At 39.6% G+C, this 13578-nt stretch overlaps 1 protein-coding gene and 1 long non-coding RNA gene across 2 annotated transcripts in view; both read left to right on the top strand.

The window, feature by feature from the left end:
* Window positions 1-13578, top strand: part of LOC134032634 (uncharacterized) — a 73161-nt gene that overhangs the window by 40395 nt on the left and 19188 nt on the right. The window lies entirely within an intron of this gene.
* zic6 (zic family member 6) lies at window positions 5711-10116 on the top strand. Its single transcript, XM_062476649.1, has 2 exons — window positions 5711-6887; window positions 8849-10116. The coding sequence occupies exons 1-2, from the start codon at window positions 5927-5929 to the stop codon at window positions 9490-9492; spliced, it is 1605 nt and encodes a 534-aa protein (XP_062332633.1). The 5' UTR covers window positions 5711-5926; the 3' UTR covers window positions 9493-10116.

The following is a 13578-nucleotide window of genomic DNA, read 5'->3' as shown; positions in this document are numbered from 1 at the left end:
ATACCCTCCCTCCTTCACTCACTCTCTCTATTACACACTCACGCGCACTTGCATCCACCCCCATCTTCCCCTTCTCTCTACTGCCCTTCACCCCCCTTTCTCTTTGTCGCACACACACAAGCACACGCACACACACATCCAACACTCAGAGGGAGAGAACATGAGTTAACTGTGAGTTTGCCTTTCAGTGTTCGAGAATGAGATTTATGGCGACCTTCGTGAACTTTCGCATGTGACAGGCAGTTCAGTTTTCTTAACTTTCCCTCCTCGATATTTTATTGGCTTGTTGGAGTCGGCAAGGTTATTGTATATGGTATGTTCACAGTGAGAGTGTTACTATAAAATGATTAACGATTAGAAGCACGTGCACCGTTGTCTCTACAACGAAACACATTATTCATCTAGTTACCACCTTTCCTGAACTTGTGGGTTGCGGACAACATGGCAATCGAGAGGCTTCGACCTTTGGCCCTGAAATGGACTCACGAGTTGTTATAGGTTACTGTCTCCGTCAAATAATCGAAAGCAACTGTTGCACAGAGAAGAGACAAAAACATAAGCTGTAGTAAAACACGACAGACCAGTTTTTTTCAATAGCAGTTACTGAGTTGAATAAATATGAAAATAAGGAGAATATGTATAACGGATTTCATATGCCTGGACAACTGAAGCATGCAAGTCTAAAGCTGTAACTTAAATTAATGACTTAACTAATCTACCAAATTGGGCCTGATTACCTATCGCAGGTTGGAAGACCAGCCTTCCAGTTGTAGCGTTCAGGTCAACCAATGTCGTTTCTCACTTATTTGGGCAGATAAATAGTTTTGAATAGACATTTTAAATAGCTATAGCCTAGATTTCTGTCTGTAAACCCGAAATATGACGATACCTTTTTAGAATAGCAAACAGCATTATTTGTGATATGCTGATGCTGATTCTCTTCATTAGCCTATTTGCAGCGTCAAACATTTTTGACCTTTAACATTTGTCTGATCATACATAACATAGATTTATATATTTTACATATATTTCATGCCATAGATGTTGCGGGTTATTTTTATTGTTATAATGTAGGGCTATGGTAAAAAAAAAATCTAGAATTACAAAGTTTCAAAACATTTTAAAATTAGCAAACCACACCTATTCGTTAAAATATTGAATTCTGGATGCTCATGTTCAATTTGACCACATTTGTTCAATTAGAAAAAAGATAAATTTAAGATAAATTTTCGTGCATCATGCTTCAGCGGGTTTAGCCTAAACGTCTATCGGGCATGCGCTTTGAATCATAGACATTCTTGACTATAGGCTACATGCGTAAACTTTAAAAAACTCACGACTGTTGATTTCCTACAATCAGCAATGGTGTCTTCCCGGACACTACAAGCTGTATTTGATAGTTCATATTTGTTTGACAATGTAGGCTATAGGCAAAATAGCCTACTGGAAGGATAGGCTAAATCTGACCATCAATTGCATATTTAAGCAGACGTAGGTGCCGCATGTGCACGAGCCTTCATTGAAGAAACTTCATTGAAACGCGATAAACAATAGTTGGATAACAACTACGCGTTGCAGTGAATTACATTGCAAAACATATATATTGTGCAAACTGTGAATGCGTTGGTCCAGCAAAAGATTTAATATAAAATATAATAATACAAATAAAATCAATGGGAGCGATACTTTTCAGTCATAGACAAGTAGGGTTTTTTAAATTAGGAAACATAGGTGTTTTTGTAAGGAATATATATTTCTGCTAGGCTTTTGGACGTTTCTACATTGATGCAAGATGCATGTCTGTATTGGAAAAAAAGAAAGAGAGAGCTTTGAAAGTAACTTTGTTCTGGTTTGATATGGACATGATGGATATGATTTTCCTAACTGGCCTTCATCAATTGAGTGGCCTTCAAAACCATGAATGATTCTCAGCCTCTTGGATGCATTGACATTGCGATTGTTTTGAAATTACAGTGACAGAGAGACTGAACCTACCATCACATTTCTTAAACCATTCACTCATGTTAACCACTTCCTAGAGTGAATGATCAGTGAAAGATTGGTATACCAGGATATTAAAAGTCCATCCATAGCACTGCTTTTGTACATTGCTTGAGGTTACTTTTTACACAGACTCATGGTCTTATTTAGCCTCATCGTCTACTGACTATGTCAGTACAAGGACAATGGAATGAAAGCAACACAAGCCCTCTTGTAGATAGCCACAATGATACATGTGTCCTGTATTTGCAGACTAAAGGCTATGTCATGGTTAAATTCCAACCTGCATGAGTGCAGTGTAACTGTGCCGAAAGAGATGCAATACTCGTTTCATCTTATTAGTTGGTGATTTAGGAAGGACTAACATAGTTTATTAGTCCTTCATTGGTAGTAAACTATCTCAAAAACATACTTTTAGTGCTAATTTGGCTTACCATTCCTCATGTTGAGCAAGCCACCCCCCCCCTCCCTTCCACACACACACCACATTAAAAGACAAAAAGTAGCTATATTTCTGTATATGCTCAGTTGAGGTCTAGAGGTGAGTTCTCCTGGATGGGCTTCTACTGCCTGTGAGTTGTTCATAAGAATTGCTGTGATATGGCTCAACAAGTTAATTGACTCCTTGCTGTGGTTTATTGGAGCATCTGTCTGCAAATGGCTTCACCCCAAACCTGCTAATTCATCTAAATTTCATAAAGTCATGGTAATACTGTAACATGTGGTATCCTTCATTATCATATTATTCACAGACAGACACATACACACGCTCATTCACACATACATACAGAATGAATGCGGCACCAGTAGGTACGGTATGTCCCTCTTCAAATGGATCCATAAAGCTGCCAGCTTATGAATACTTTAAAGTGCCACAATATCATAGAATATGAATGGTGTGCTTGGGCAATGTTATGTCTACAGGCAATCTTGCACCACTAGATTTTTATCAAGTGAAGGTTGATGTACACGGTTGTGCAATTGTACATAAAACTGTACTGAGGCGTCTTTCTAACATGGCGACGGGTGCCATTTTAACCCGAATTTCTATAATCGCACATTGTTGAGGAGGCAAATAGATTGTTTAAGTTAGATTGATACCCTATCAATGTATTACAGACCACATTCACATCCTGTCACAATACTGTTTTAATATTGAATCAAACAATTGCAGTACTTCGCTCTAATGTTGTTTGAGGTCACGATGCTTTGACCTTCTTGGATTAAGTCTATTAAATGACCCTGTTGAAGTGTCACATTTTTTATGTGATTGAAAGATTGTCTGGTCTGATTCATTCTACTTTTTATTCTGTACCATGAAACCACAGATACTGTCTATATACTTGTATTTGGTCACATTTATGTTTGATTGATGGTATGTTTGAAATATAAGGTATTACTCAAAATATTACCATGCAGTTTTTACCTGCTAGACTGTTCCTCAATATTGTTTTATCATAACAAGCCAGTGGTCCTCAGCACCTGACACAAATCTTTGTAATGATGTCTTTGAGTGTGAAGGTTGAGGATTTCTATGAGCTTACTCTTTAACAGATAAGAGGCAAATTACTAACTTTCATCAATTTTAGCAGCCTTGTGCCATTTCCTTCAAAATTGCAGATTGAACGATCTCTATGCTGAAATTAATGATACTATTCTAATGATTTGAAGTATACCCATACCTCCATATGAGTAGACATTTGGCTATGTTGCATAATGTGTTGTAATGAGATGTGTATTCACAAGGTGCTTAAGTTAATGTAAAATGCTCAAAAATTTGACTAGTCTCATATCAACGTTGTTGGCTGTATTTGTAGCATTAAGTCATAATCATGATATTGTTATCAGGTTGCCACCCTTCAACCATTAGCCTACTAAATTAACTGACTGGAAAGGTGAAGTAGGGATACGGTTTGGTAGGAAGGACTGCCCCATTCATAAAGACTGTTTTCAGATAAATACATATAAAAAAGTATGAATAGCCTATTTCTCAGAATTATTGTCCTGTGTTACTGTTAAGATGAAGATTACGTAAATCCTTTGAATCCTACAACCCGCAGTATAGGCCTAGGCTTGATGCCCCAGTAAGGGCCCCTGTGTGCTTCCTTCAGCCTATAGGACTGGGACATTGACATAAGAACAACTAACCAAGAGTTGGAGGAAAAATTATGTCCAATTTAGAATGATAGATAATTGCCATTATTTCTAAATGTCTAACACAAGAATGAAAACACAAATGTATAAAATGTGTTATTTAATTACTGGCCATGTGTGGCTACCTAATCCAGTTATTGAAGTAGAATATTGTGAGTTATTTAGTTATTTTTTGGAAATGTTGGACCCACTCTTGACAACGCACTTTTCAACAGCATATTTCAGCTCTCATTTGCGGCAAGCTGTATTTTTCACAACCGAATGGACAACAGGTGCTGTAGTTATCATGTAGTAAGACTATAGTGTCACTTTGGACAAAGCTGTAGTCTATCTTGAAAAATATTTTTTTGCATTTATACACAAATATGGCCTTACTTAATTAATGGTTCAACGTTAAAAAACGTTTTGACCCAGAACTATTCAGTTTATTGTGTTATAATTGCACAGCCTACTTTAATACATGCATAGACTATCAAATCACATGTTGACTGAACCAGGTCGCTCTTCCATAAATAAATTGAAAGCTACGCTGGAAACAATTACATCCTTGCTGTTATTTTGTTGTTACCTTGGTACGTTAATGGCTGTGGCATTAATTTAGATGTCTGTTGTCATCCAGAAAAGTTGTCTAAATGCAGCTGTAATATCCACAAACAGTACAGAACATGCCAACTATTATAGTCTGTGAATTTCAATGGGACAGTCACAAAAAACTGTATATCCTCACCACAAATTAACCCCTTAGTGTCATTTTCAGACCAAGGGGTCGTAGCCAAAGTGTGGATCAATACGTAGGCTATGAAAATAGCCTACTTGTTGCATATTTGTTGGAGCTCCTTTAATTTAATTATTGGTAGTGTGAGCATATTTAACCGTATGTAAGTAACACGAATTAGAAAGGAATCCTGTACCTTGAGAACCACAATCCTTGCATGAGTCGATGCTGCGTAACACTTGTTTACAGCCTTTTAGTCATAAGATTTACGTTTTAGCAGGGCAGACCAACCAGATTTAATATCGAAAACGGTTGTACATGCTTTGCTATTTCAAATTACATGGCAATATTTAAGAATGTAGCCAAATGAAGAACACCTGGGGCTTTATTTATTTCATTTGCAAATGTATAGGGACTCTTATGTCTCGATTCCGTATCAACAACTTGGTTCAACAATTATACGTAAGATGTCATTGTCATATGTTTGGGTTGTTTTTGGTCTATATCAGATTGCATCGATAGCTTGACAGTTATGTTCTATCAGACAGTATAAGCAATATAAATAATGTCGAACTTTAAGGCGTTGTAATATGGCGCCTGAAGTTAAAGAGGCACCAATATTTGGCAGTGTATACGCGGCACATTTCAAAGCATTTTCTCTGCGATATTTGAAAACGGAGTCGTGCAGTGAACGCCTGCGTGTCCCTTTTAAAACAAACCCATGGCCTGTCAATCATAGCACATTCCAACCAATCCCAAAGCGCCCTTTTTTAAAAGCAGGTTTGCCTGCTGTGCTTTTATATTGCTCCATGGCCTGTTTCGAAGCATTTTTACTACCACGGTTATTGCCACAAATCAAGAGGGCAAAGTGAACGGCATGGGACTCACACCAACTTCAACGAACTTGAGTCTGGTTCCTGCTCCTGCGAAGTTCACGGCCAAGAATTTCACATGCAGATGATATACAGCAGGGAAAATGGAAACAAGATTTCTAGGTAAATCTTGAGCACTAATTTGGTTGATTTTGCAAACTCACAGCCAAACTCACAACAAAACATGACAAGCCTGTCGAGGTTTAGTGGCTGCCCTCTTTCTTGCGTCAACCCCGGGGAGAGCAATACTGATCCCAGCGTGGGGCTGCCACCTTTGGCAGGGGAGCACATGGGGCACCCCACTGGCAGTTCCTTAAAACTCTGCCCCTCGCACAATTTGCGAGACTACCCCGAGACGAGGTCCAGTGCATATGTTGACCATTCGGTTCCCCATTTTTCAGACTCTGGATACCCCAGCCACCGGTTAGAACACAGCCCTAGGGGCATTATCATTGGAGCCAATCTTTCTGGAGCCGGCATGCCACCCGTCACTGATCAACTGGCATCAAGAACGAACCAACATGGCGGGATTGGGAGGTATCGTGACCTCCCGAGCTATAGAGATACCAGAAGCCACGCTTTTTTCACCGCTTATCACGAGCAGGCCCATGGCTCCACCGACGCAACCCGAGACCTCGGAAGCCAAGTGATGTTGGGTCTACCTGGGGATATCCTCTCTCGGACGCATCATTACGGTCAAAGTATAAGTGGCCCAAGGGGAAACAGCCAACAACTTGTCACCCAGTTTCTCGGTCTGTATAAACCGCTGAACATGGCAATTCAACGTGGAGGGGGTGACGCTTTCCTCAGATGCTCTAAGCAAAGCCTCAAGCACGAGCTGGTGTGTAAGTGGAGTGACGGCCAAGAGGGGGTCGGGAAGCAGCTCTGCGCCAGAACTTTCGGGACCATGTATGAACTTGTCACCCATGTGACAGTGGAGCATGTCGGAGGACCAGAACACTCTGAATACGTGTGTCACTGGGAGAATTGTCCGAGGGAAAGAAAGCCTTTCAAAGCCAAATACAAGCTGGTAAACCACGTCAGAGTACACACAGGGGAAAAGCCCTTTCCGTGCCCTTTCCACGGCTGTGAAAAAGTTTTTGCAAGGTCAGAGAATCTCAAGATCCACAAGAGGACACACACAGGTTAGTAACAACAGTGACTTTAATAATAATAACATAACAAATTGTTAAATTGTATTGTATTGTAATAATATTATAACGAATAGCCTAGTACAAACAACAATAATTGTAAGATTACAAGGGTACACATATGTATAATATCCACCTAGGTTTCGACAATCGTTGATAGGTAATCGATAATAATATTTTAATGTCGTATTTATAAACTTCAGATTATGTTCATGTAAAATATCCACCTAGGTTTCGACAATCGTTGATAGGTAATCGATAATAATATTTTAATGTCGTATTTATAAACTTTTAATTCTGTGCGAGCACAGTAGGCTAAGTTACCTTATGTACCAAAAAACTAGGAGTTGATATTTTTACAGAATTGTATTTGAGGAAAAATGACTAGTAAAATATAGTATTTAATGTTCTTGACACTGAAATATAGATTTCACAACTTTTGATTGTTACGGTAACAGTTCATGTTTACGGGAAATCACTTATAGAGTAACCTATCTTTAAATTGTTATTATTGAATGTTATTTTATTTCAGATATTTTTATTTCATATAATAGTATTTGTATACAGTTATTATTCATAAAATATGGTGTTTTATTGTGTGCATACTGTATGCAACTAGCAATTCTTTATATGAAAAAATGGCTGTTTTGCCGCCGTAATTGCACTCATCAAGAATGAGAGACGTGAGGGAGTGAAAATAGTTCGACAGAGACCCTGTAGTAAGGCTGATACAGGCCCAGTTGTTTGGGTGCCGCTCCCACTCATTCAGCGAAATATATAAATAAATGCTGGGACACCAGAGAGTTGTGACGTAGCTTTCACGATTCGCTCAGTTGCAGTCTCAGTTGGGACGATTCTCTTCTGCGCTCGCGCAGGCACAAGGCTAGTAAAGAGCTCAAGCGCCAAGTAGGTTATGAGGTATAAACAACACAGTGCCTTTGTAGTCGAAGTCAGCTTTTTCGCAGAGATCAACTGGATTTAAATGCTTAAGCAAAACGTATGTGCTTTACAAATACTTAAAAAAGGCAATATTTTTTGCCATTGCAAATACCAAGTAAAACGAATGTAGTTGAGCATTGAATAATTTAATTTTTGTCTTAGTATATTTTTATCAATAAGAAGTCTGCATCATAAGATATATTGATAACACACACACACACACACACACACACACACACACACACACACACACACACACACACACACACACACACACACACACACACACACACACACACACAAACATATATCTTTGTTGCCTATACTGTGGAATTGATTTGTTAACATTAGTTTTACCATGACTTGTTGGAATAGATTTGTCTTCAATTGAGCTGCACATCAATTACAAACTGTCATTCGTCAGACATTTTGGTTAAATTCAGATTATATGCTTTTGTATTCTGAGATGATAATCATGCTTTGACTAGCTGAGGCCAATATTCAAATGTTCAATGACAGTAGGTTTAGGATTCATATTATATTATACTTCCTCACCTTATGAAAGTCTGAATAGGACAGAGTTGTTATAACATTGTGTAACACATGCTGATAAATATTGCATTCATCTCCCTTCAGTTTGGCAATCTAGCACATAATGGCCCTCCTTTCTTTAGCCTGTGAATACTCTTGAGGTAAATCACAATCATAGTGATGTTGCCTAGGATTACCTTTATTTTTACACAGCTTCACTCATTACAATATGTTGATATGTTATTCATTAGCCGTGATGTAACCAGTGAGCCTATTACTGCCTTTTTGGAATTCTCTGTGTGCTGTTAAATACTTGGTTAGAATACAGAACCCATGTCACATTGAGACCTTTCATTTTTACATGAACAGGTCAGACAAATATGTCGGAATAAACATATAATCTGATGGGGGTTTAACCAGTCTTTCACCACATGCAGAACATGGTACATGGTAACAAGCGGTCATTTCTCTCTTTGCATGTTTAGGTGAAAAACCTTTTAAATGTGAGTTCGAGGGCTGCAATCGGAGGTTTGCAAACAGCAGTGACCGAAAGAAGCATTCTCACGTTCACTCCAGTGATAAACCCTACATGTGCAAGGTCAGAGGGTGTGAGAAGTGTTACACCCACCCAAGCTCCCTTCGAAAGCACATGAAGTTACACTGCAAGTCCTACATGGCCAAAAGCATTGATGGGCGCTCAGAGGACAGGGTGCGCCTTTCAGAAGCCAGGTCACCTGAAATAGCGGAGCAAGCTCAAACAGTCCCATCCACTTCCAACACCGTGACTCGCGTGCTGCCCCTCACCTCATCTCAAGATTCCTTATCCCCAGAGATTCGTGAGGAGTCATCTCTGAGGTCACGTTTCCATCACACATTCGACAACAGTTTGGACTACTCCACACACAGGTCACAGCCTCTCCTGGATCCATTGTTGATACAACGGAGTAGTTACAGGCCCGAGCCTCAGTACCCATGCAGCCAAGCAGGCCATAATTTTGCTCAGAGCTCCAGAACTTTTACGTCCGGCTCTACATTTCAGAAAAGTATTGTAAATGGGTGGTATACGTGTCATAGTGGCGTGGATACTTTCTCACCAAAGCAGTGTAATAACAACATATCTTCGATTTGAATGTCAGCATATTATGGTATTGCCCTCATAATAAATGCCTGAATATGGACCTTTTGTAATGAAATAATTGGTATAGTGAGGTTACATATTATTTACTGTATTTACTGTGGTTGTTTATGAAAATGTATGCCACGTTGAAGTTATTATACGTCATAGTAAAAAAAGGCTATACAGCGTTGAAAAATTTGTCATGGTAAGCTTTAATTGTTGTGACGCAGATAGACCTATTGTAGGCTCGGCTTGAATCAATTGTGAGACGTGCCTATGTAACACGTGTACAATAAACAATCATCGTTCCTCTGTTGGGTTGTTCAAATTGCAAAACATAACTATAAAGCTATATCATGTTTCTGATTATCATTTACATGATAACCAGTAACCAATACTTAAATAAAAACGAGAATGGGATTTCAGTGGGAATGTTTGCTGTATATAGGCTGTAGGGCTCCTAAGAGATAAAGTAGCAGAAATATTACAAAAGGAAGTATTGTGTGCAGGCAAGGAAAGTGTATTTCGTTGAATGTAAATTTAGGGTATTGTATTGTCGGAAAGGAAACATGCATTAATCATGCACTTCTAAATGTAAGTCAGAAAATGAAAATAAAAAGTATCATTTAAGCATCATTTTTGCGTCAAGTTCAGTTTGTAGCCCATGGTTCATAAGGGTTTGTGCCTCGGTGAAGTGCTTGTGAGCTCTTTCACAGATTTGTTAAATATCATGTTAACGGATGAAAGCAGTGTGCATTATAAAGAGTTCAGCTGCTTTGCTTTATTCCAAGCAAGAATTGAGTATAGTTTATCAAGGAAGACAACCCCCCCACACCCCCATACACCCAAGCTTCTGTGCATATGTATATTTTATGCACTCTTGTTTGAAAGTTTTTTGGGGAGCACAATCAGTTGAGAGCACAATCCATGGATGATAATTAATATGTTAAATTAGAATTATACTGTACATACTGTAAAATAATTATGCATTCAATATTTCATTAAAGTGTATTTTCTTTGATCAAGCCTTATGTGATTTAGACCAATCAATGCCTTGGGCAAGGAAAATATGCAAAATTGCCACAATGACATCTCTCAGATTATGCACCCTTTGTTTATCTCAGAGTGACTAGCTAGGTATATTCAGTTCCGGTTTGTTGGGGAAAAATGTAGTTTATCCTTCAGTAATATTCCACAGGCCACATGTCATTGTACAGCGAATGCCAAGCATGGTCACTACCTATGGCTTAGGCCCACGCTCAATGAAGTTGTGATTTGTTTAAGGTAAGACATAGGCCAACAACCACCTATTTTATATTAATCAGAAAAAGTCAGGTATCACTGACATTATGTATTTAAATGTCGACATTTCTAGCTTGTTTATGATTTTAGATGATTATAAGCTGCATCTGTCAAAAATTGCCATATTTTGCTCACATGCTCGTCAAAATCAAAACGTATGACATTTACACAGTTGAATAAAGAATCTAGTATTTTTTTGTTATTCCAGTCATCCTATTGGTCTCTAAACAATGCGTTTCATGTGTTGTTCCAAAAGCCTTACTACCACTCCACCTGACAGTTCTTCAAGTCTGTATTTTCTTGTGTGAGTCTGTTAGATTTTAGTTATATAGACAAATTACATTGAAAACAAAAGTTTGACCACATCGCATTACAGCAAGGCTGAACACTCCTATATATTACTGAAACATGCATGACAGCAGTTTAAGAATTACATTGTACAGAGGATGCTTTTAGTTATGACCTTGGCAACACAAGGCTTATGCAATGACTTATGGCGTATTGCAATACATGTTCTCATCATGATTTTGAGTGATGTATTGAACATTTTAGTACACCGCAAATACATTATTTACACTCAAAATATTCTATGAAGTAAGAACGTAAAAGGGAGTGGCTGAAAACCAGTGACCACAGAATTAGGCTCAGCTAACTAAGCCGCTTATTTCTAGTGGGTTGGTGGGGATGTTCCTGACTACCTGGACAAAATTGCTAAGTAAGAATAGTGACACGTAAAAAAGTCCTTTATTTTGGACGGGAGCCGTGTTGGTTCTGCACACTTTTTACCTATTTGCAGTTTCTAGTACCTTAGCCGTCACTACCTCAGCATACACAGTCTAGTTCCTTACATGGAAGCACTTTACAAAAGGGGATACACTTGTAGGGACTTTCATCTGAGCGGAAGTGTGCTGCATTAGTGTACAGTATGTCATACACAAAAAAAAGAAGAGTGTTTTGATGCGGTCTTCTGCAAACCCCACTGAGTTCGACCACGGCTGGGTTTCCGCCCTCCATGTCAGCCGAGGGAAATAAATACTCAAGCGTGTCAGAGTCCAGAGCCATCTGCTTGGACTGTCGTCCAGCCAGGCACACCACGAGGATCCCTCCCCAAGATAAGACAGACAGTTTGGGTGGCTGGACGTGAGACTGTTTGGTTTTGTGAGAGGGTCGTAACTACTTAAGGAGCTACATTGTCTCCTCACGCTCCACCCTCAGCTCTCAGGTCAATACAACTCTTTGCACAGGGAAGTCATATACAGTCATCAAAATGACATCCGTTACTGTTTCCACGCAGCTGATTTGTGACTTATTATTAGTAGTTTTACCTTTCAAATGTCAAAGGTAATCCAAAATACAATAAAGCAGATAAATGAGATTTCTTATACTTATTCTCTGTATCATAAGCTTGTCACAGGTTCATAATAAATGGCACTCCAGTACGTGTTGTGATTACAACCATTCTAAGGCATAGAGGCAAAGCTGCAGCATTTCTTTCAACCCAAAGCTCATCTTAACTAAACCTCAGCAAAAAAACTATGACATCTCTATTAAATCACAATAGATATTTCTCTTTTCCCATTCAAAATGTCAGATCTTCTCTCTGAAAACATTTTGTTTGGGGGAAGACAGCGATTCCATTGTGTTCATAATTGTGGCCTACAAAATGTCTATTTCTTTAGCATGAAAAAATCTATTTCTCCATTTGATCTGTTATGCAAGCGCAGTTGGAATATATACACAGCAAGGCCAGAACGGAATACCCTGAAATGAGATTTTTCTCGTCACTAATACCCACAATTACTCTATACAGAAAGCACATACATATTCAGCTCTAGATTCTTTTCACTGACAAAGCAATGGCAATATTCCATAACCACCAAGCTCAACCACACCCTTCCCTCCCCCCGCTAATCACAACCTCTACTGGATGATGGGCCCTCCTCCCAGTTTGCTGTTTAATGTCCGCCATTTTTACTCGTGTGCACTCTGCCTAGCAACAAGAATTAACAGCGGTTTTGGGATGCATACGTAGAGCTCTTTTTCGCGTTCGTATGACCATCCACTGAATCACTGCTCGTTTGGCCTGTATATAGTGCCCAGTTCTCTGTGACACCATACCGGGATGTACGGACAGGTTCCATCAGTGCACCGGAGGGTGGTCTGCTTTGTCGCAACAGGGCTGTAGATGGGCTGCATCACCTCATCATTATTCCACTTCCTGTTTAAGCGTTGATGTGTGTCCACTCCCTACCATTCTACTCAACCTACAGCCCGCGTGGTTACACCAGCGCTGGTGCGTGGCTGCGTCGGCGTGGTTACACCAGCGCCGGTCCGTGGCTGCGTCGCCGTGGTAAGGGGGGAGTGAGGCCAACCAAGTGTGATTTTAATTGGATCCCTGTTTTTTTCCATCCTCCCCAGGTCAAGCCAGTAGTGTTGTTACCCCCCAACTCGCTTTCTTTTCATCCATCCCTTGCACACCCCCTCTTTTTTGCCACCTCCTCTCATTCCTCTCTCTCATCTGTCTCTCCTCTCAGCTAACTTCACCCTCCATGACTCCTTCACACTGGCCCCCTAATCTGTGCCTTCTCTTCAGTGTGGTTTCTCGGCAGGTAGGTGTCCTCCACTTTATTCTCCCCAATCATACAGCAGGCTCCGCTTATTTGTTCCCATCTACTGTATTTTTGGTCTTTGCCTCCTGCCCACAAAAAATGACAGTTCCACACAGTAAACTGGATGCAGCAGCTCTCTGCTCTGTCACCAGTTGTTTCATTCATTTTCACTCTCATTCCCTTTCCA

This window comes from Osmerus eperlanus, chromosome 13 (assembly GCF_963692335.1).
Source record: "Osmerus eperlanus chromosome 13, fOsmEpe2.1, whole genome shotgun sequence".
Classification (NCBI taxonomy): Eukaryota; Metazoa; Chordata; class Actinopteri; order Osmeriformes; family Osmeridae; genus Osmerus; species Osmerus eperlanus.
The sequence above is the reverse complement of the archived record's forward strand: the minus strand, read 5'-3'. Positions and strand labels throughout refer to the sequence as shown.

Bases quoted from the DNA above. Each gene is read 5' to 3' on its own strand.
- zic6 (XM_062476649.1), top strand. From the start codon at position 5,927: ATGACAAGCCTGTCGAGGTTTAGTGGCTGCCCTCTTTCTTGCGTCAAC. The intron at 6,888-8,848 runs GTTAGTAACAAC...TTGCATGTTTAG, and splicing joins CCACAAGAGGACACACACAG to GTGAAAAACCTTTTAAATGT.